The sequence below is a fragment of the Dysidea avara genome, chromosome 4 (genome assembly GCF_963678975.1).
Source record: "Dysidea avara chromosome 4, odDysAvar1.4, whole genome shotgun sequence".
Taxonomy (NCBI): Eukaryota; Metazoa; Porifera; class Demospongiae; order Dictyoceratida; family Dysideidae; genus Dysidea; species Dysidea avara.
The window spans coordinates 48,717,352-48,742,347 of NC_089275.1; the positions used below are offsets into that span (position 1 = coordinate 48,717,352).

The 24,996-nt window shown below is 36.6% G+C and overlaps 2 protein-coding genes and 1 long non-coding RNA gene across 16 annotated transcripts in view; 2 read left to right on the plus strand and 1 right to left on the minus strand.

Annotated features, from left to right (window-relative positions):
• Positions 1-66: 66 nt before the first annotated feature.
• LOC136252601 (uncharacterized) lies at positions 67-1,604 on the plus strand. 3 transcript variants are annotated; one of them, XR_010699734.1, is made up of 4 exons: positions 67-110; positions 161-263; positions 1,074-1,148; positions 1,315-1,604. It is a non-coding gene; the product is annotated as an uncharacterized lncRNA (long non-coding RNA). The 3 variants fall into 3 exon arrangements; XR_010699733.1 differs by having other exon boundaries at positions 73-263; XR_010699732.1 differs by lacking the exons at positions 67-110; positions 161-263 and having other exon boundaries at positions 280-1,148.
• On the minus strand, positions 1,583-14,981 carry LOC136252599 (uncharacterized). Of its 12 annotated transcripts, XM_066045085.1 has the most exons (20): positions 14,384-14,675; positions 13,393-13,518; positions 12,600-12,750; positions 9,739-9,880; positions 6,602-6,756; positions 5,550-5,594; positions 4,559-4,727; positions 3,748-3,906; positions 3,641-3,674; positions 3,559-3,588; positions 3,489-3,511; positions 3,407-3,436; positions 3,325-3,354; positions 3,243-3,272; positions 3,161-3,190; positions 3,076-3,105; positions 2,994-3,023; positions 2,912-2,941; positions 1,785-1,838; positions 1,583-1,734 (listed from the first exon to the last, which is right to left on the minus strand). In XM_066045085.1, exons 8-20 carry the CDS (start codon positions 3,758-3,760, stop codon positions 1,601-1,603), a joined length of 498 nt encoding a protein of 165 aa, XP_065901157.1. In that variant the 5' UTR covers positions 3,761-3,906; positions 4,559-4,727; positions 5,550-5,594; positions 6,602-6,756; positions 9,739-9,880; positions 12,600-12,750; positions 13,393-13,518; positions 14,384-14,675; the 3' UTR covers positions 1,583-1,600. The 12 variants fall into 12 exon arrangements, 11 of the variants coding, with proteins under 11 accessions (XP_065901157.1, XP_065901154.1, XP_065901159.1 ...); XR_010699727.1 differs by lacking the exon at positions 13,393-13,518 and having other exon boundaries at positions 2,830-2,941; positions 14,384-14,981; XM_066045082.1 differs by lacking the exon at positions 13,393-13,518.
• LOC136252597 (uncharacterized) overlaps positions 14,374-24,996 on the plus strand; it is a 56,063-nt gene continuing 45,440 nt past the window's right edge. The window contains exons 1-5 of the mRNA XM_066045075.1: positions 14,374-14,623; positions 14,674-14,795; positions 17,483-17,593; positions 20,046-20,144; positions 24,317-24,415. Coding sequence (XP_065901147.1) covers positions 14,751-14,795; positions 17,483-17,593; positions 20,046-20,144; positions 24,317-24,415 — 354 coding nt within the window. The 5' untranslated portion in view covers positions 14,374-14,623; positions 14,674-14,750. The remainder of the gene's footprint in view (positions 14,624-14,673; positions 14,796-17,482; positions 17,594-20,045; positions 20,145-24,316; positions 24,416-24,996) is intronic.

The following is a 24,996-nucleotide window of genomic DNA, read 5'->3' on the forward strand; positions in this document are numbered from 1 at the left end:
AATAGGTCGAAATAACGCCAAAATGTTTATACACGTATTTGGTGTAAATAAGACTGAGAATAAGTTGATATATGCCTCCGACTGGCTACATTTGGTTGAAGTATTAAGAGGTATACATTACCTATGATTAGCACATTATATGGTATCATCATGAGTACAGTTCTGCGAGCTAGCTTCAACCCGAAGTTAGGGCTGGACGAGGTGCTGCACACTCTGAGAACACGGCGTCCAGGTTCCAACATGCATTTTCACGTTTGACTGAAGTAAGTATGACTATTCATTCTCCTTGTGAAGAGTGAGTCACATTTAAGATTGCAAGGGGGTGACACTTGTTCTTTGATCTCGGTACTCAGCCAAAAAGTGAAAGTCAAAAGGTGGAAATTTGCATGCAGCTGGTTAAAGAACAACACAGTTTGTAAAGTGTATACCAGGCATGATTGATACTTTTAGGCAACAGCTTAGATGTAATTTTACTAGAATTTAGTCAAGAGTTAATGCGTTTTCAGTAAAAGTCAAGGGTCAAAGCGAGTTTGGCGAAGGACACAGATCAGAATACCCCCTTGAATTTGCCATCATGCCATGTTCCAAAACTACCAGTACTACAGTGCAAGCTTTCTGCTCTTCACTGAACAAAAACTTGTTCAGTCTTCCACACTTATTTTAACATTGTGTGACAATTTCAAAATGGCTAATCCCACAATGACTCCACTTACAGTATATGTCTATACAGTAACAACCCACTAGAGATCACACCCTCAGATCTTCATGTTGTAAAAGCCTTGCCTTCACAAAAGCCATGAAGATCCTCCTGTACATGTAGCAATGTTAACAGCTAATAGTTGTTACTGGCTACATGGTCATGATGAGTGTTCTGTTCACTGATGTCTGACACAATAAGAACAGGCTGGGATAGTGTGTTGTATGGGTGCACAAAAGTGTTATAGACAAGTGTGTGTATATACAAGAACAAGAGAACATGTGATCAAAACACTCTAATAAAACAGTTACTCATACAGAATAATACACACCAGTACTCCATGCTATTATGTATATAATTATGTTGTTACTTGCAGTGACTGAAAGTATGCTGTGCACAGTTGAAACTAACCATGATCAATTGCACGATGATGGTGATAGTAGAACTTGAGGTTCGTACATCATATAGCACTCTATATTAATGCTTAATTTATATGAAACTACTTAATAAATTCTATGATGTGTATATACTTAACTATACAACACGTAAAATTTTTGTTTTGTATAAAATGACTGATGATGATGATGCACTTGTATCTATATAATTATCACACTTAGGATACTACACTTGGCTGATATCAGTGTAAGAGTAGAGAAAAGATTTCTCCTGGGAAAAATTGTCATCCTAAGAAAAGCAAAAGCTGGAGCTGTGGAAATGTTGAAAGAAGGAGCAATGTTATTCCACGATAGAACTGTAGAAGATCTCCGTGAGCAGGAAGAGTTAGAACATGAACAATCAGATTATGCATACAGCAGTAGTGATAGCAAGACTGACAATTAAATTATATTTTCGTTGAATCAAATCATTATAGAAGTATTAAATGAATATTGTATTTTGTCAACTTTAATTGATCAACTTAAAAACATACATACATGTTTTATGCCTCTTTAGTGTTGGTATTTTACAATATTTACAAATGTTACAGTTACTGGCTTTACATCCCTCACACAGACCACAACGACATCTTCTCTTTTTACCTGAATGATGATTGGATGATACATACAAGTGGTACACAATTATGACATACTTCGATCTTGTGACATTGTCCAGCCTCTTGTAGTGCTCACAACATTGACAGTCACTGAGTAAAATTAACAAAAAAAAATTATGTACCATTGAAATGATTAGCCAACAGAACTAGCCTTAGTAGAAATAATCTGCAATACTACTGCATATTATCTATCCATGTTGGCTATTGTGATTTTACTTACTTGACAACTAGCTATAGAGTTTAGAGTTTTACTACAAGGAATAGCACCCTTTACCATAGCAACAAGGTGGTTGCTAAGGGTTGCTAGTAGCTGCTTGTAGTTTCTTGCGAAATAATATAGAAAATCTGAGCAGTTGGACAAGCAAATTAGTATCACGAGTGCTCAAAAGGGGTGGGGGATGGTGGGGGCACGAAATAGACTTCAAAATGGAGGCAGACCATGATTGGAGTCCAGCCACGAGATTATAGGGCTGTGCTGGCTCCTTAGTGACTTGTAGCAAAATCAACAGAAACAATATCTGGCCAACATTATCACCAGTAAACCAATGATTTTTGCCAAGCCAGGTCCAGAAACTGCCTTTTGAGCTCTCCACACCACCCAGAAAAGACATCTGTTATAACCAGACTCAAGCAGTTTGAGTAGTACTGAGTGTCAATAGTAATACGATAGTGTAGCTATCCACTTGTGGTGTTAATTTGATTTTGTCTGATGTGCGATTTGGATCGGTTTTGTAAAATGTGGTCACATATGCTTTCCTGTTTACAGTGTTTGTACCTTTAAAGTTGTATACTACCTTTTAAATATGAAAACACTTACCACTAGCTCAAAGCACTGCTTGAAGGTTCTTAGTTTACTAATTTGTTAAGCTGCTTTACTGTAGTTGTGCCCAGTTATACTGATAGTAAAATGTCAGTAATTTTAAACTCTCAGTAAACATCATCAGTGAATGCAGGTTTACTGAAAAGCTACTAAAATTCCAAACAATTAACTGTTCCATATACTGGGGATATACCACTCTAGTAAACTAAGAAACTTCAAGCAGTGAAGCCAGCCATTCTTAGTGTGTTTGTAAATACTGACCGTTCACTGGAGGCAGTCCATCACCAGATACCACATAATATTGAAACAATTATGTAGCGTCTTTACTAGCATAAATACCTACCATTCCTTGGAGGGATTACAACACCAGACACTACATAATATTGAAGTAAATATGTAGTGTCATTGTTAGCATAAATACTTACCATTCCTTAGAGGCATCCCATCACCAGACACTACATAATATTGAAGTAAATATGTAGTGTCATTATCAGCATAAATACTTACCATTCCTTGAAGGGATCACATCACCAGATACTATGATGTAATATTGAAGTAAATATGTAGTGTCATTATCAGCATAAATACTTACCATTCCTTGGAGGGATCACATCACCAGACACTACGTAATATTGAAGTAAATATGTAGTGTCATTATTAGCATAAATATTTACCATTCCTTGGAGGGATTACATCACCAGACACTACGTAATATTGAAGTAAATATGTAGTGTCATTATCAGCATAAATACTTACCATTCCTTGGAGGGATCCCATCACCAGATACTACATAATATTGAAGTAAATATGTAGTGTCATTATCAGCATAAATACTTACCATTCATTGTAGGGACTACATCACCAGACACTACGTAATATTGAAGTAAATATGTAGTGTCGTTATCAGCATAAATATTTACCATTCCTTGGAGGGATTACATCACTAGATACTACGTAATATTTAGTGTCGTTATTAGCATAAATACTTACCATTCACTGGAGGGATTACAACACCAGACACTACATAATATTGAAGTAAATATGTAGTGTCATTATCAGCATAAATACTTACAGTTGTTGAGAAGTAGACGGTCCATTGTCAGCCACTATATAAGAAGAATGGAAAATACACATATGCAGTACCACAGTGTACATACAAATATACATATCACATCTTACTATTTTTCATCATAAGAACATGCCCACAACATCTGAATGATCATTTAAGAAATTATTCCCTGTCCCAGGTGTCCCAAATGTTATCACATTGTCCTGTTTGCGATTGTGATTGTACGCCAGTATTGCTATGTCATATTGACCATTGTGCAGCTGAAGAGCCTACGTGTATATTGGAAATCATGCACATAAGTTATTGACCTTACAAATACTGCTCCTCATATTGAGGACAATAAAATGCTCCTTACATAAATGTTTTACAACACATCACATTCACAGGAAACATGAAATGATGCACATACATGTGTATGATTGTATTTGATGACACATATGTATGTATGAATGATCACACAATGTTTATTATAGCCACAGTAGATTAGAAATCTTAAACTTAAGAGCTACAGTGTACAGTTGCTTTATTGCTTAAAACCACACTTCTTCTGATAGCAGCCATTATAGTAATATGTCATTGTAACTTCCTTTTACATACTTTTGTAACTGTTGGTCTCATGCCAAAATCATACAAAATGTGGTAGCTATACGTAACCACACCTACATCAATGCTAGTCACATATACAATGGTTATGTACACATGTAATTTATTGGTCGCCATTATCAAATACGTATAAAAGATTCTGTCTTACACACAATTACACACAATGCACATGGAAATAATCCTAGTAAATGTGTAATGAAACAACAATTTTAATGTCAGAGCTTGCTTAACAGTCCCAACACCTTTAAGGAGCCAATTTTGACATGACAGACAGATATGTAATAACAACTAATGTAGAAATTGGAAACACTTGCAAACCTTCAACATTAGTCCTTTCCATATTGGACCCATGTGCTTCCATTGTAGTTTTGATGGTGACACGGGTTGCTTCTTTTTTGAAATAAACTTCGTTTTACATTTACTACATTTGCCATGGCTGATATGGCATTTCTGCCCACATGATGTACAAGTTTTTGCATTCCCCTTCCTAATATTGCACACATATGATTATTTGTATACAAATACTGTATACACATATGTACATCTACATAATTTTATTGCTTGTGACTACATTTGAGGTAATCCTACTCCACTGTCAAGGTTTTACTAACTGGCCATGGGTTGCTCTAATAGACTACCTGGGACAGTTTTCCTTACCCTACTGTAAATGTTAACCATGTGACATGTATGTTACCAGGAACCTACTGTAAGGTATGTACATGCTGTTATGTTCTACCCAATACACAGTCCTAAACATGAAGAAGTTAACAATTTGCTTACTTCAACTGGTGGAGATGTGGTTAAAATACTACAGCTTAATTTAAACACAAAGCCATAGATGTACTACTACAAGTCAACATTTTGCTCTGGCAAGAAAAGAAATAAGATACAACTTAAAGGTAAGTCCATGGTGTGTGCATTATATGTACTGTGGTATGCCAAAATGTACCCATTGGGCTATATAAAATAACTTTTAACAGTGAAATAACATAATCTCATCTGTTATTGAGTTACAATGCCTAAAGACATTAATTAATTGAGTAGAAATTTCCACAAAATAAAAAAAATACAATTTAATAGCAACTGCAATTTGAAGATACTTTTTAATTCTACCTATAGAGTAACTAATACTGCCAAGGTACCACAATGGTATTGCAATACTGATTTTTGGTTGTATGATTCAACTATAGTGGATACCATACTGCACGATAAATTCCATGCAGTTATGGTATACTATCCACAATAAAAGGAATAGACAAACTATAAACAAAATTAAGATACTAAATTTTCAACCTAACAATTCACTGACCTTGACGTTGTCACACAAGCAGCACTGATCATCCCAACAGTAAAACTGTAGCAATAGGTAAAGAACTTCACACGATATTAGTAAGACCACAGCCTGTGGGTCTCAATTGAATAACAAAGAATGCTACTTGAGATTATCACCATATAGGATGGTTGTGGTCTAAATAAGTCAGACTTCAAAACACAGGGTTCTATGGAATTTAGAAACCCTCAGGCTCTGTAGTATCACATTCTCTTCATTTGGGTGCCACCCCACAACACAGGCAATTCAGGTTACAGTGAATTGTTTCTTATAATTATACAAATATAATCACAGTCTTAAAATGGATCTGAATGGGCTAATACCTGTAATGTAGCATAGATGGTATTATGTTACTTATTCTGCTAGCTTTACCAGTATATCAGCTATGTCTATAAACTACATGTATCCTCATGTCTAACAGTCAGGGCAACTGATAGTTGTGTGTGAATTAATTGTAGCTAGAATTTCAGAATACACATAGCAACATGGTCAAGACAGTTTACTGTTAGTTTGAGTCAAGTCCATGTTCAAGTACACCTTACTGCTGACATCAAGAACTCTATACCATTGTACACATTAAGGTATTTTGTTGGTGCTTTGTGGAGACCACATGTGGTGACCACAATCCATACCTAAAAAGTTATAATGCTACCCTGTACACTTGTATTGAAGAGTAAAATATCTGATGGTCATTAGCAATATGGAGGTCCTCACATTAGTTTATCTGTTTACTTGACCTTACAGGCATTACTCTTAGTGGATAATATTACACACAAGTAGAAGTTTTAAACTCTAAAATGAGAAGTCATACTTGGTACGATACTAAATTCTGGACTTTTTACATTACATACAAAACCCTTGGGGATGATATTGACTTCTGATTTATCTAATATGTACATGAAACTTGTTCTTAAAAAATTATAGACCATTTAAACACTTCAATTAATAGAGGATTCATTTGAAATTTGAAATTAGTCGACAGTTTAGATAACTAACTGGTCCAGGACCTATTTGTACACTTATATACTTACCTTTTGGAACATGTACATATATGGTCATATCTCAACATCGGTAGCTGAACATTTACTCATTGGTCACATTTCTGCAGCCACATTCAAGTTGGTGTCGCCATCATGAAGTGTAGATGTGTAGAATTACATCATTAACCAGTTCTTCACTTGTTCATCTGGAGGAGAATAAACACAACCAATAGAATGACTACACAGAGAAACAGAACCACACACAGATAAAAACTACAGTAATAAACAAAGGTACATAACCCTTAAATGTACCTCCTGAAGCATAAAGCTTGTTAACTACATGTGTACTACTACATATTACAGTGCCAGAAATAACTGTTGGCCATTGGTCATTTCCAAGAAAAATTACGTTTTGACCGACTATTTGGAGGCTTGGTCAGTCAAATGTCCGACAAGCAGCAAGACAGTTGGTAGAAGCTCACAGATTAAAAATCAAGCAACTTATAACAGATGTCACATCAAGCTGATATCGTACCTCACAGCTGCTCAACGTCCCAGTGATGATGGAGTGCCCATAGGATGTTACCACGTGACCACAGACGACAGGAGACTTGTTGAGGTCTCAATATTTTGGTGCACACATTGTATTAGTAGATTTAAACTTCATTGTTTTGCGAAGACTTTGGAAGATTGGAAGCATTTAGACTATGTACATTTGAGGATATTCGAGTCTACTGAGTGGAGGAATTTAAAGCGACTTGTGTCCAGTTTTTGGTGGGATCCAGTTGAGCCACATTGGCCAGGAGTGATGCCCCTTTCCACGTTACTGACATCAGGGATATACTGAGCAGAGAGCGATCAATCTTAATGTAAAACAATGGAAACCAGCAATATCAGATGATAAATCATATCATAATCTCATGGCCAAGGGCAAGCTGGCTCGACATGGATAACGTAAAGGATGGTAACGGTTGTTGCTGTAGCCGAATCACTGTGGTGGTTACTATGGAGCACATTTCTTCTATAGATGAGGTGTGGTTACTACCAAAGCCGTGGTGTTTAACCTGATATATATTCGTAGCTCTCGTGCTTTATTTTAGTCATCATGCTGTAAGGTAGCTAGTCATAGAATACATGCAAATTAGTTGATGCACACATTTTGATTAACAAATTTAATAAGAGCCCATATGAAAATGGGCTCCTAAAATGTACGTGGTGGAGTTAGAAACATGTTTCTAGGTGTTCCATATGCTGGTGATCTGTGAAGGATTGCTTGTGGTGTCCAATAGTATAATATCCTGTGATGCTGTCCTCAGAAGCACATCAGCTACATACCACTTGCTGTTCCCAGGAGACAAGATGGCCAATCAAATCTGGAAATGGCCTACCAAATATAATCTTGCTAGAACATTTGACCAGTCAATGATGAATTCTTATTTCTGGCACTGTATTAGCAGTGTTTTCTGAGAAGATGAGTTAAGCAAAACATGTAATAACATGAAAAAGTGGTGTATGGGTGGAAATGAACTACCAGTTCAATGAATACATGAAGGATTGACGTCGAGATTCTTGCTATCCAGTATTGAGAAAAATGAGAACACTCATCCTATTAGTTTAGTATAACACTTCATTCACTTACTCTTATGCAATACCATATATCGGGAAATGTTCGAAAAATTCGAAAATAACTAGTATGTGTTTTCGAAAATATCTTTTCAAAAATATAGTAGTACATTCCAGCTTTGAAGTGACAATCAAAGAAAGTATAGCTAGGTATATATAAATGATTTTTGTGAGTGCACACATGCATAGTTTCTACTAATATCAGTTAGCTATAGGCCTAATGTATTATAGCTATCACATGCGCATATGAGCGAACACGAATGACACAATGAGTCTTGAAGCCTATAAGAGCTCGAGAGACAAGAAATTACTAGGAAAGACTATAATTATCAGCAAACATCTAGCTATATGGGCTGAAAAATACCATGTACTTAGCTATGGCACAATCTGCAGCTCGATCTGCAGGCTACAGAGACGAAATCCTCCAAACAACACGGTTCAACCTACAAAGGAAGACCCTAGGATAGCTAGAAGAGATTTATCAAAGCCAGATTGGGCATTTATCTAGCTATACTGAACAATCAAAGCAGCAAATTCTAGCTATGTATGTGATCAACACAACCACCGTTAGCTTCCTGCTTGAATTAATTATCTACGGTGCGGTGCGGTAAAGAGGCATTGTTTTGAAAACATTTTTTCGAATTTTCAATCAAGCACTCTTTTTTTTGAAAATTTAACCTTTCCAAAAGTTTCCCCACTATACGGTACACAATTACTATATGATAATAATGGTAGGGCCTGCAGTGAAGGTCCGTCACACTGCATAAAATGTCGGTTGTTATGTTATACACCAAACTGTTAGGCTTATACTCTACCAATCTGCTAGGGTACAAAGTATTGTTTGTGACCTACCACATCTCATATACACGTACATACACTACCGCACACTGCCACATATACACATTTCTAGCAACAGAAATCTTGACAAAACCAAACACATCTGAAGTGTACAAATTAACCACATAATACACAAGGTTTCACATACTGTATGGATGTACTGTGCAGTTTCTTTACTATACACAAAGGAGGACAAAAGTTAGTGCACATTGTACATACTGTGATATGTTAAACTTCACCAGTCAAGCTGAAGTGATGTCTAACAGTAAACAAATCTAGTTCACGGCCTTAGCTGTTAGCAAGTTACATTTGTCTGGAGGCAATAGTAAGTTAGTCAATCAGCAGAAAATTCCTCTACATTAAAAATAATAAAACTTTGTAGCAACTTGTTGGGAGCATATTGGGTCACACTGAAGACACTTTTGGGCTTGGTTATACAGTAACTCATCAATACTTCCAAGGCATGGTAAAGGTACTGTGAGAATGGTTTCTTTTATGTGAGAATACGTAAACCTCCATGGTCCTTAATACACAGTACTACTGTACTGAATTATTCACCTGTACAATACTTCTGTGCAAGTTAGTCAGTTTGAAACAACTACAGTATAAATGGAAATTTTTGCTGGTAGAAATTTTTCTGCTTCATGATAACAGTTTAGATAACTAACTGGTCTCCAGTCCTATTCATACACTAATATATATACCTACCTCATAGAACATGTACATACCTGTATATGGTGGACATGTCAACATCGGTAGCCAAACATATGCTAGTTGGTCATATTTCTGTGGCCACGATCAAGATGGTGTTGCCAACATGAAGTGTAGACGTGTAGGATTACATCATAAACCAGTTCTTCACTTGTTCATCTGGAGGAGAATAAACACAACCAATAGAATGACTACACAGATAAACAGAACCATACACAGATCAATATCTTCAGTAATAAACAAAAGGTACTCAACTCCTTAAATGTCACTAGGTGAATGCAGGTCTGACACTGGTGAAGCATAAACCTTGTTAACTACATGTGTACACTTAAACACTAACAATGGTAAGAAGATCTACAATTTGCACAATTCAACTCGATTAAAGATTGATAGAGCAGTCACACTATTACCATAGAGTCTGGTTGTTAGGTATATTCCCTTAATAAAACTTCCAAGAAAATTATAAATTATTAACATATACTTGTTAAGCACACACATTTAATAAAAAACTCTGTCAATTTACTCTCTTGGGGTGGTGTGATTTGTAGTCACCATGTGATGTGTACTAATATTTGGAATCCAATTTCCTTCATGTGGAGCACAAATTCCATACTGCAGAAGATCATTTTGTTGATAAGTGCAGCGTTGCTATTGGTCATATATACCATGTGAAAATTAGAGTCTAGCACAGTTGACGAACTCTTCTCTTGTATAACTGCACCTCATGATAGAGCTTTACGTTTGTCTACATGTGTGATTAAGTACCAGAAACAATTATTTAATGATGAAATTAAGAATTTTAAGTTTGATTAGGGATCATAGAAAGAAAATAGGGAAACAAGGGAGGTTGCCTACACCTGCAGATATACTAGGGGACATTTAATCCCTAATTGAGTCATGGTAGGTAGATAGAATTAGGGATTAACTGTCCACTAGTACACCTGCAGGTGTAGGTGACCTCCTTGCTTCCCTACTTTTTCTATAATCAAACTTGAATCCTTAATTTTTCCTTATACTTACTGTATTTTACCGGTTAATAGCCATGGATACTATAACTTTAAAATGATGCAGGTACTATGCAAAGGTGGCTACTATCTGAGGGCGGCTACTATGAGCTAGTGTGGCAGTAACCTGCAGTGCTTATACGGATTTTCAAATGGCTGACCTTGTATAATCATCCTTTAATACTGTTAATCCACTTGGCTCCTCTCACAAATGCTATTTCCAGACTTAAAATAACTTCTTTGCTTAGTTTCTCCTTCAAACGTGTGTCATCAGCACTTGAATCAGCATATTCAGATGCAAGCCGCAGCTCTTATCCGAGGGTGGCTTTTATGACAGTAATTCAAGCGGCTACTATCCGGGGGGCAACTATTATGTGAGCCGCGGCTATTAACCGGTCAAATACAGTATTTTGTAACATTATTATGACTGATGAACCCACGCATACTGCATCAAAAGAAAGGATGGCACCAGACTGACTTGAAAGTGATGTGGCTATTATGCTTTGTTTTCAGCTATGTTCAGCCCATCACACAGTGCTACAGACGAAGAACAGGTAGGAGAAGCACCTCTGCAATCAATCCAGTCACCATGACAATATGGATGATTCAAGTGCCCCAGCTATCAATTATTAACTCGAAAGTGACAGTGACCATTATGCTTTGCTTTGAGCTATGTTAAGCCCGTTTTACAACGCTAAAAAATATTTAAAAACAGTAGGAGAAATACCTCCGCAATCAATCCAGGCACCATGGAAAATATGACAATTCCCATATAGGGAAGCCATCGCGCTACCACGAATTGACACCTTTAGCTGTCAGCAAAAAGAAATGGGACACAAAGGAGGACAAAGGTGATGTCTTTGAATGCTTCATTGCACATACTGCGGTATGCTAAAAAGCACATCTCAGGACAAAGTGACATTGAACAGTGAAAAAATCAGGCCCGTAGCTTTAGCAGTTAATGAGTTATGCTTGTCTGAAGGCATCAGACCGTTAGTCAATTCCATTGAATTAAAAAAAATTAAAATTTTGTAGCAATCTGTTGGAAGCATTTAGGGTCACACTGAACTAACTGAAGGCACTTTTGGGCTTGGTTATACCTTAACAACCTTAAAGTGAAGTATATGCATGAAGTACTGACATTGAACTTTCTAGAGTTTACAAAAGTGAGCTCAGCTGAACAATATTCATCTTGTCAGTTTAATATAGCACTTCACTATTATACAACAAGTAGAAGGAAAAATTAGGAATTTTAAGCTGGATTAGGGATTAAAAAACAAAAAAAGCAGGGAAACAAAGGAACAGCTGAAAGTTGTGAAACAAGGGAGGTTGCCTATACCTGCAGATATACTAGTGGACATCTAATCCCTAATGCTATAGACTGAAGAGTAGGGACTAGATGTTTTTTTATTTATTTATTTTATTTATTTACTAGGCCCGGGGCAAATACAACCAAGTACAATCAACAACGGGACAACCTACCAATAAGGCAGTTCATGACCAGTACAGTGTGTGTGTGTGTGTGTGTGTGTGTGTGTGTGTGTGTGTGTGTGTGTGTGTGTGTGTGTGTGTGTGTGTGTGTGTGTGTGTGTTAGCACATAAATGCAATTATAATCAGATGCTTAAGCTTTATTGGGTATAATCAAGACAACAGCCACATGCACTCTAATATAATTATATACATATATAGCAGTCCCTCAGAATTCATACGTAATTAAGTCTAGGATATTAATTTATGTATCTGTACACAATTTGTGTCCTCCTCATGTGATACCAGTTGTTTAAATGAGGATGGATCAGGGTGATGGATTAAGACATGGCTGGAGTAATTATAAAAGTAAAGAAAAAGTTGCATATCATCAACACAAACTTACATAAGTTTCTTTACATTCTCAATAAGAGTTACAACCTGAGTAGGAGATAGCCAGAAGACGTGTTTGATCCATCTGGATGTCGTTATTCTACACCTATTCCATTAGGATGACTGTCCATATTTATCTCTCTCCTTGTTCTTCAGCTCTAGCGCTATAAAATGAACACAGTGTTAGACATGCCCTGAGGACAACAGGTAGTAATTAGTTATAACACAGAACAACTAACAGAACACAATGCTGACACTACACAAATGCAACCACAATGTCACTCGTTGAAAGAATTAGTGACTGGTACAGACAGGTATTCCTGTATAGTGACACTACCTCATTTACAAATGGGACCAAAAAAAAAGAGCCTCTGTAATGATTCCATCTGATCAGTGAGGTCATGAGGTACAAATAATGGTTTACATTCAAGTTGAAATATGATCACTGAAACAGCTCAACCACCATTAGGCCACAATAATTGTGTATGTTCTATTAGAGTGTTTTGTGAACAATTGTGTATGACCACAAAGTTAATATTTTTACTAGTACACATAAATGTTAACCTATCTTTGTGTTCATACAATTTGTATATTAGCAGACTTTACAAAATCAATAAAACTCTACACCTTGCAAAAATAATCCAGTACACAAACACTACACACATCACATGTATCACATAGGGATACAGACACACTACACACAAACATACACACATATTTACATGTAGGTAGTAGTACACATACTAAGGTTATAATCACATGACAATATACAGAGCACATCACAACCTAATAAGGAAGTGTAATACCTAAAATGGTAGAAACTGCCTGTCAAAACAAGATGTTTTGGTAAACCAAAATATGCTGGATTGTTTACTGATCTGTAAACCTCAAAGTTCATCTTCACACACCCTTCATGTCTCCAATTGCATGATCTGTCATAATATGGTCACATTTTTGCAAGTGATAGATTAAAGGTGAACAGCCTAATTTCATACACACTGAAGACAAGTTACATGGTACTGAAGGAAGGAGGGAATCCATACCAGCAAAACATAGCTCAGATAAGATAATTTATTAAAAGCTTGATAATTTCTGCAGGTAATTCCTGCAATTCACAAGGTGGATGTGCTATGATATCTGGTCTCTGTACAACCATCTACACATTCAGAGCCACCGCAAGAGTTAGGAGAGTAGACACTCTGACTCAGTCAACAATGCAGATGATTTGCAGTTATATGGAAGCCAGCCTTTACATGTATCACAACTTGGTCAACACCACTGGACTTAAATAAGAGCCTCTATTACTTGTAATTATAATATTTAAGTAGGGAGTCCACTCAGATTATGCTGATTGTCAGCCTAAGCAACCTACACAGCAATTGGCACCTCACGAGGTGCCTCAGCAACTGGACAGGGCACCATGAACACACATAACCACAGATCTCTGTCTTCAGAGAAAAGTTTAATTTACATCTCAACCATCCCATCACAACTCCACGAGAAACACCACGCTTAACACACAAGAGGTTGGCCAATTCTCTCATGGCAGCATCACCCAAAATGATGTACAATGAACGGCACACAACGCAGAACTTCATTTCTGGTGTCATGTGCATATTGGAACAACACATGATCATCAATCACAGAAGGAAGGGCATATTCTTAGAATCACAAACAGCAAAGGCCAGTGAGGCATTGCCTTGAGTACAATATCCTCCCCCATGATAAAAACTGTATAAACTAATCCTCTACGCTTAGGAGCTAGGCGATAGACTATACTCCTATATTAAAACATACTTTGCTGAGTACACTGAGAAATGCAGTCCTGGAGGAGGAGAAATCGGTGGTAACTTTATCATTTGCAGACCCAGCAGCCCCTGCAGCAGTACCGAGATCTGTAGACGTCGTCATAGATACAGGAATAAGTGATTGTGGGTTGGAGTTGTGACTCTAGATCTCCTTCGATCGTGACATCGTGACGAACTGGCGAAGTGATATGTGCCTCCAACTGGCTACATTTCGTTGAAGTATTAAGAGGTATGGTATACATTACCTATGATTAGCACATTATATGGTATCATCATGAGTACGGTCTGCGAGCTCAGTTCAACACGAAGTTAGGGCTGGACGAGGGACTGGAGATAGGCCAACACACTCTGAGAACATGGCGTCCAGATTGTATCAACATGCATCTTCACGTTTGACTGAAGTAAGAATGACTATTCATTTGCAGATTTGTAACTAAGTGGCCGCTCTATGGCTTCCCCGTTTCCAGATTAGGCTACTCCAATAAATTCTGTTTCCCGTCCTGGACTCAGGCATATTTGCATGCGAGAGGGCGGTCCATTTCCATCATAAGATTAGCAGCTTTCAAGCCATTATTTTCCTGGTATACAAACCTGCATAAAAGTATGCTTAGGCTTGAACTTCTTTTAAGTTGCAAAAATAACAGTGACTTGGGAGGTTTACATTAAAAATACCCTGGTTCAAATCCATGTTAAAACTTTCAAGGTTTTCTTTGTGTCAGTTATCTATATATTTAGCTTACAATACTGAATTTTTTAGACTAAAGCATCATGATCATCATGAATCATTAATAATTTTGAGCATTTCACAAGCATACAGAGAGTACTCTTTTCACTTTCCCCCTCCCTCCTACCCAAGAATGTACATATAATGTTGATGCTATACTGTATATGAGTAATCAGTGTTGGTTGTCTTCACTGGGTCACAATGTAGACACTGAATATTTGGAGCCTTGTGTACACTATACCTGTACTTGTCTACCATACAGTAACTATCTCCCATAACAATCATTCAGACTTCAGCTATGACTTAGCTTCCACCACCTCTAACATTCTAACTGAACAATACTGATAAATTATTATGCTTTGTATGGTGCTACTAAGACTAACATGCAATTTATCCCCTCCCCCTATCTTATGAGAATGCTAAAAACAATAGAGGATCCCTGAGGATTCTATTTTTGGAAGGTTCTATGATAGCTGTATTAGAGTAGAGCTGAGTGGTAGTTGTGATCTATCAATTATTGTGATAGTGAGTAACAGTTGTGATTATGATAGTATATGCTATTGTACTACCATGATAAATTATGCATATCTGTGCTTAGTCCACTAATGTGGATAACAGAAGTTAACGTTGAGGTAACTGTGAAAGCCCAGTAGAGCGTGCAAATATTACAACTGTAATATATAACAATTTTTATCAATGGAGTGTTAGAAAAGTAAATATTCAGTATAGCCAGTATCTATTCTTTTACTTTAATACTCTAATAGAACAGTGTACTCTAATATAGAGCTGAGCAATAGTACAACTATCACTATTCATGATTGATAGTAACTATTATATCACGATAGCAATACTATCACTATATTACTAGCAGTTATCAGACACTCAACATCACATCTATGACACATGAATAATCCAATTACACACCTGACTGTGTATAATATTTATGCTCAAAGTGAAATATAGACATGTGAAAGAAAGCCCTAAAGCTGGTCTACAAGTGGCTTTTAGACTAGCAAATACAAAAAGAAGTGTTATCCATGTCAAAACAGCCAAGCTGTGACAAAAATGGTGTGGCCTTTTCTAGCATTAAAAGTTACAAAATCAAAAGTGGTGACAAAGGAATGATTGATTGTTATTATGTTGATAATTATAATTACAATCAGTTCAATGATGATAACAGTTACTATAGTTTGATTAACATTAACATCATTGCTATCATTTCTTGGCTCCACCTCTAGCTTACTTTGAAGATCACACCTTTTATGGTATATGTAAATGTGAAAATATAAATGTTGTACTAAAGTACTTGACTATTTTATTAGAATATCTCAATATATTTGGTACAAGTATTCTGACAATGAATAATGAAAATTCCAGAAATACCGTGTGGGCAGTTACAATGAATTGTAGATCACTTTTTCCTGGCCTTAGTTTGTAGGTGGAAGGGAATAATCGTTTTGATGATATGATAGTGGCATATCACAGAAAGTGTTATTAAAATTTGTGCGTAATTTTTGTGCGGATACCTAATTAAAAGCACATGCGTACCATATTTACTGATGATCTCCATGGCTTGTCTATGCTCCATTTTGTGAAGACCACGATAAAGATCATCTAACGTATAATTTCTATGTTCTAATGTGTTTAAAAGAACCTCCGTGGGACTCTTTCCTGGGATCTGTCCCTGGCGCTCCACAGCGTTCACTTGTTATCTCTAAATTTTCGAGTTCATCAATCGATGCCTTCCAGTTGTGATTTGGTGGTTCCTGGCAGTCCAACAAAAGCGCTAACTTGAAACAAAGTTTCCATGGCAGGTCTTGAATCAACTTAGGCATCTCACACTCTACCGGTCAATACACGTGCTGTTTCTCAATTCACAAACATGGTAACGGAAACCACTTCTGGTTTGAAAATGAAAATCAATGCATATATAAAATTTGATATAGGTACTTTCCAAACAACCAATATACACACAAAAAGATGTAGATAACATTTAAACAAAAAAAAATGAACAATATAAGGTATTGTCTCAGCACTCGATAGCTAAAAGACCTGTAGCATAACAAAAGATGTGAAATTATAAGAGACAGCTCATCTGAAAATACAAACAAAACTTACCACAATCTGGTCCAATCAGTCCCCTGGGACCTGGTACTCCATCCCTACCATCTCGACCATCTCTTCCTCTAAGGATTTCTAGAGTTTTCTCAGCATTAGCTATTCATTTATATATCCATGGTGTTTCCTAATAATGGTAGTGACCTTTTATGACTTTTGTAGGTCAGACACATATAGACTAGTACTAGTAGAGTACCAACAATACAACTAGTATTGGTGTCCATTGTATCATATCTGGTATTACAGGATGAAGTGAAGGAGGTGTTTGATGCGGTGAGGGATGGGAACCTGAATACTGTCAGCAGGGTCATAAAGAAGTATGGGATCAACAATATTCGGGATACTAGAAAGTATAGGGTGAGTAGATGAATGTGTATGATGATAATGTGTTAACTATACCTGTGTATAAAAGTTATAGCTAGTTATGTTGTGTGTTTATTTCAAATTATGATTATCATAATTCACCAATTACCAAACACATTTCATTACGCATTTATAATTCCCTACCACAATGACTTTCAGTTGACCCATTACAATTTTTAACTTGTCTGGGTACCAGAATTATACAATGAAACATCATGTTATGAGTAAAACTACTAGTATTGCACCAATAATTGGATCGGTTATCAGAAAAACCATATATTGGCTGTATTTTTGTTTATCAGTATCGGATCGGTTGCATGATGGAAAAAGTAGCAGATACAAATATATGAAATGCAAGCTTGTGTGCTTTAAATGATGTTAATAAACACCTTGAGTTGTATTACAATGTTGTATTACTGCTAAAATATAATGTCAGCTATTGTAGCACTACTGCCACTATAAATGAACTAAATTGGTACCATATCGGATCGGATACGTTTATCGGCTTGAAAATATTGTCCAGTATCGATTATCAGAATATCAGGATCAGTAGGAGTTAGTGAAAACTAACATAACTACTAGTTGGTGGAATAATTGGACATCATGAAAAGTTATCAGTAGTACCTGCCCTACCATGTAGTTTATACACTTTCAGTTGCTATACTACACTTGATGTGCTGACCAAACAGTTCAAACATAGTACATACATCTAACAAACCTGTACTGCAAAAGGAATATACAACATATATGGGACAAACACACAGACAAACTAATGTGAACCTAAATGGCCTGCTTATGCCTGCACTGCTGTTATGTGTTTTGTTGTAAGTTCTCATTGTAATGATAGTGTGTATTAGGACCCAAGTGAACTTAAGTGAATTCGAAGGTTCGTTCAAATGAATGAACATTCGAATGTGGGTTGAGCAGCTCAAGCTATAGCTACTAATTAGATAGTGATACACAGTTAAGCTACCTCATAGCCTAAACATTTCAAGGGGGGGGGGGGGGGGGGGGGGATTTTTGCTGATTTCACGGTTTGTGTGTTATCAGCGAAAATTTTACCCTTGAAATATTTAGACCTCCATTTAGTCTAATACATTTTGGGAGTATTTGTAAATCCGCGAAATTTTTATTTTTAGCAACATTGCTCAACCTCGAGAAATTTGCCCCTCGAAATATTTAGGCTATATATGGTATCCATCTTGCTGTGTTCCATAATGATGTGGGGGAAGGTAGACGTATGGTATTTGACATTTAATTAAGTTAAGTGTTGATGGTTTAGTGGTGGTCACAGGCCATGCCTCTATGAGGTTAATATGCTGTGATGTATAATTTGTAAACAGGAACCAGTTCCATGTAAAAGTTCGAAAGATTCGTGATCTTTAGTTGATGAATGTTCGAACCCTGACAATCCAAGTTTGTTTGGGCCCTAGTGTGTATACCCCAGTATGAAAATAGAACTTTTTGTGTAACAAGGTTTAGCTAAGTAGAAAAATTATGCTGGCAGTAGGATTAGAATCATTATTACATACAGGTGTTAGGTACTCTAGCACTTTGTAGGGTGGTTTACAATGAGATGTAGTTCAAGTGTTCTCTACACCATGTTCTGTGGCGTGTTGTAGTGGGCAATCAAAAAGCACATAGAAACTTACAACAAACTTTTAAGGTAGCTAGTGCTTCATTTAGAACACAAATCATGTTAACACATGAAAGAGAATACGTGACTAATCAAAAAACGGTCACCAAAAGTTGCTAATGGAAAGGAAAAGTAGTCACCAGTTGGGAAGCAAACACAAGACGTTTATGTGAACAGTTTGATGTACTATTGCCAGTTGAGAGCTGTTTACCAGTGGCTTTGACAGGAATGAAGGTGAAGTTTCCAATGTATTTAACGTGCCGTAGGTGTTAAACAACAGTAGTAAGTTATCAGATAATTTTTGTGAAATCTGCTCAATATATTTCATTGAGACTACCATCACACTATACTGGTGTGTTAACTTTTTGGTCAATGTTGTAACAAAATATCAAGGTACTCTAATAGAGCAGTCAACCACTCTAATAGAACAGATATACCTTAAACACTGTGACTAACTCAATGTAGTGAAAGTAGTAAAATTACTATCTCATCTTCTAAAATATATGTCCCACCCCCCCAAAATGGTGTCCATGTGTATTGTGTACTTCAAACACCATGTTGTAACGTTCATTGCCGAAGTTGCCCTTCCCCCTCCTCACTCTTTGGTGGCATACTCCACTGCCCCTGGTCTTGGTCATCTTGATAGTTTATAATTGTGACATTACAGTATGTACAATGACATTTAGTGACCTGTTAATAATGCCACATAAAATTAGTATAAGACAATCATATTAGCTACACAAGGTTTACTGTAATATGGTAAGAAAGTAGTAGTATCTACTATTACATGTATTGTCTACTATTGTATAGTGGAACGAGACCTTGCTTCATAAAGCTGCCTGGAAAGCACAGGCCAGTGTTTTCCAGTACTTGTTAGGCAACCAAGCTGATACACAAGTAGTTGACAAAGTGAGTGGTGTATCATGTACATGTTATACATTATTTAGGGTGGGCAATATATACAAAGCAGTTACGCATTATTGTTAGTTGGACAATTGTCATTAGATATTTTTTGTACCATAACAACAACTTGATGTCTTAAAATCACCCACCTAGCTTGTACTAAGTGTTACTTAGTAATAATAATTGCTCATCAATTATTTTTTTATTACTTACTAATCACTGTACTATGGAGTAGTGATGGCCAAAAGCCGGCTGTGGGTGCACACCTGGTTTAAAAAGCCAAACCTCCATGATCCCTATTATACAGTACCTATCATACTCTATGATAACTGTACTTATTACAGTCAGTGAGAGAATTTAAATCTGTTGTACATACACACCACAACATTTAAATAGAAACTGTGTACAACACACAATCAGTATGTTGTATGGAGTGTTCTGATGAAACAATAATAAAATAAACTGATGGGTCATTATTAAGTATACAATGTACTCTTGCATTATAGCAATGATCATATGCATGAGTGGACAAATTGTGATCCATTAAATGGTTATAACTTCTGAATATGCTATGAATTATTTGAAAGAAGCCAATTACTAGCACAGTGGAAACTGTAATAAGCCACGAAATAAGATTCATTGAAATCATACACTATTGTTATCCTCATGACTGATGACCACAAAACCAGCAAACTGCAGTAGATGAAATTAGCAACTGTGTTTAGTAGCTGGTTTATTGACTACTGTTAGCTGTTTCTTGTGAGTAATTCCTATGTGGCAAAGTATTGGTATAGGATCGGTATTGGCCAATTTGCCTTGAAATGTATGTTTGTCCGTATGCACCCACGTGAGCAAAATCGTTAAATGATGAAAGCAGCTTGCACATAAGAAGTAAAATTAAGTGTAATAAGCTTCCACACAGGTAAATTGTACTCTGAAGTGGTTTCTACTCACCAGTGTGATACGGGTGTAGCTACTTCACTCAGACTTTGTGAACTTCCCTTCAGGTTTTACAGACATTTAACAACTGAAAAACAGCAGTACAGGCCTTGTAGACTACCAGGAATAGCTTATTTCTTCGAGTTGAAAGGGTGCGTGTCCTTATGTATGCAAGCGAAAATGAAGAGCACCTTTGAGGCTTTGTCAAGAGAATTTGTGGGTAAAACACAATAGTCAAACTATAAAACAGTTTGGAAGATACTTCTGTGTGTAATGTGTTGTTAAATGTGGTTTGTTTAGCAAGCGCTTCCTTAGCAGTGCGTAGGAACATATTGAAGAATTACAAAAGTTATGATAAATTTATGAAATCCAAAATTACGATTAATCAGTTATGTATTGCAGTTTATGTAAAACAATAAACCTATTTCCTTAGTGAGTATACTAATTGTAGAGTTGCTTCTCGTGCTGTTCATAAAAGGTGGAACATACGTACCTGAAATAAGCACCTCATTAATTGATTGCTGGGACACATATTCATTGATTCAGTCAAGACACATAGTAGTGTGTTGTTCAGTCATGGATCTGGTGTGGTCACATGACAGACAAGTGTGTGTTATACAGGAACTGGAATAATATGGTTATGTTCAGCCATGGTTGGTTATATCATACAGTAGAATAGTATGGTGTATTAACTTTCTTACACAAAGTATTGACCAGAGACCAATGTCACGATGCCTCTTGCCAGTATTGGTTAGGTAGAATCAAGCCTAAAAGTGTCTTCAAAGTAGCCAAAAGCACTTTCGATAAGTTGTTACGTAATTCATCGAAAACATTTCACAGAAATTTCATGGCTAACTGCCTGGCTAATGCCTGGCTAATGCCTTCAGACAAGTGTATTTTACTGATGGCTAAGGTTTCACTTTTTCACTGTTAAGTGTCGCTTCAGCCTGACAGGTGCCTTAATTGGCACACCACAGTACGTACAATGCATGCATCATGGACTTACCTTTGTCCTCCTTTGTGTCCCATTTCTTTTTGCTGATAATGCCAAGTTTGCAATTCATGGTAGCACACTTTGGCTTTCCTCTGCTAACTAGCTATTACATTTGTAACGGAAATTGTCTGTATTTTCAAATTGATTTCAGAGGCACTGCTTGTTATGTTCTTCATTTGTAACACTGTGTAACAGGCTGAACATAGCTAAAAACGAAGTGTAGGGCAACTACACTTTTCAGTATTTGATAGTTGGGGTATGCATTCAAACATAAATTTTATGGAGCCATTCTTTCTTTTGATGTGGTATGTATGAGTTGATCACCAGTCCTACTGTAATTATGATACAAAAAGTAAACAAACAAGTACAAGGTAAAATTAGATGTTAGAGTTTTTACATGTTCACTAGTATATATCTTCAGGTGCAGGCAGGCCTGTACGCAGGAATTTCAAAAGGGGGGTTCTAAATTGAAGTGGTAGGCGATCCCAGATGCAGGGGTCTGTGCCCCCAGATGCTGAGAAAGGTTTAATATTCAATGTCCTGAGAATAGCCTCAAATTGCTTAAATGCAGAAATGCATGCACTGATTAAATAAACTTCTCACACATCATTGTGTTGACACAAGGCCGTCTCTGGAGGGGGGGAGCCAGGTAGGCCATGGTCCACCCAACATTTTCCCAACTACAGTAAACTTGACTAGCATGTAGCAGACTGACAATACGAGAAGCCATACAATTACGAGTGCCAAGTCTGCTGCTTTTTAGTAAAACTTACACTAGAACTTACCAAAAACTATACTAAGCACAAGTCTGCCAGTCTCTCAAACACGGAGTATTACGGAAAAGTCTTGGCAAGAGTATGCATCAAAATATTTGTGTGTGCCTTATTGTCCATGTGGTACAATTTAGGCCATGCCACTGTTACAGTATCAGTACTGTGGTCATTATTCATCTAGCAACTGGCCAATAAGCTTAGATTGAATGCAGCTGTTAATGAACAAAATATTGATTGTAATATTGGATAACTATTCCCAACTGAAATTAGGATAAATTTGCTTCTAGATGGCATTTCTTTAAAAAATTTCCTTAGGGAGCATGCCCCCAGACCCCCCTATCAGGAGCATACTATGCATGCTGAGTGTGCTTCACACACTACCTACCACCAACCATGCATGGATGGCCCACCCAACCCAATTTTGCCAGAGCCGGCCAACATGGGCCATCGCACACTAATACAAACAAGAGATTAAAATATGGTTGTAGTGCATGTACACTCCAGCATTTCTAAGACTGCTCAGGGTCATTCATTTCAACTATAAGCTAAACCTTACATTTCACCATTGTCCAAACATGGATGATAACCACAATAAGGTTAATATGAAAACAATTGACAGACTCACACACTTGACACTTTAGAATTCATATCATTGGATGTAACAAGCCAGGCTTACTTGTGTTATAGTTGTTGCTATAGTTAACAGTCTATCAGTCACAGTGTCCATCAAGTCTGTGCTTATCATTGCTATTCCGGGCTCTTAGTAGAAACTATTTAACAAATTACAATTGGAATTAATTGAAATAGTATTAATAGTAGCTCTCGGTGCAGTATGGTCAAGGATGGCTCGATGGACAGCCTTATTAAGATACTGTAAGTAGAATAATAGAAGTCTTAGCCATAGAGAGAAAACCACTGTCTGTATTCATGCATCATTAAAGTGGTTTATATGTACACAGATAACCTCGAAGCACTATGGTTAATACCTGGAAGCCACACGCATTTCAGGTGGTAGAAGCCATGGAAGGCGTGTAATGAATGCTAGAACACAGATTATAGTTGAGAAGATCGTTTTACAGTAAAAATAAAATTTCCAGTTTAAAGTAGGGGGTTCGACCAAACCCCCCCTGGGTACGGGCCTGGTAGGTGACCTTCCTTGTTTCACAAATTTTTATTTCTATGATCCCTAATCAAACTTAAAAAATAAATCCATGCACTTGTGATATTAAAAAGTTCCAGCAGATAATGATTGTAATAGTGTAAATGACTATAAACAATACAATCATTGTAGTCATTTCATGGCCACCAAATGGATACCATCTACACTTTGTGACTTTTAAATGGTTTCTCATTTCACAACTTTCCTCTCAACAATAAATTATTGTTTGACACAATGTATAATGTTTAATTGTAACACTCATGGTAATCACATGTTAGTTGATGATAAGTAACATAACTTGTGTTGTTTACAGGATGGACGTAATCTGCTACACTTTGCTTGTATGGGTGGTAACCTGGATATTGTCACCACAGCAGTAGGATTAGGTCTTGACATCAACAGCACTACTAAAGTATGTTGGTATTTCACAAGTGAATATTGTACTTGTTGTATTCATATGTGTATGTACCCATGTTAATACAGTGGACACTGTTATTCCCACATTATAGACTATTGTGATGATCGGTCTTTAACAATGAATGTTATATTACATATCTTCCATTAGTCTATATGTGCCTCTATTGTGTTTCAGTAGTCCAAACTAATTTTGTGGTTTGGATTAAAAGGACAAACTACAATTACATTTTGTGTACTGAAGCCATTATACAGCTTATCTTTTTTTTAATAATGTAGTGATTTTTATCAGAGTCCACATTTCCTTAGCAAATGGATTGCTCAAACTTAAATGGGTGCTACATAGTTGAATGCTAAAATCTTGCATAATTGATGTTCTACTTAAAGTTTTTATAAGGATTTTATATCTGTGGTATTGATGAAATATAGTAATGTAATATTGTATTTCAAATATGTGACAGCCTCAGCAAAAATCAGACTTGTTCACACAACTTCCATATATTTTTATTTTCTCACATTATCTACAGTGCCCAAGGAATGGATCACCAAAGTGTGGTGAGTAGTTTTGGAATTATAGCA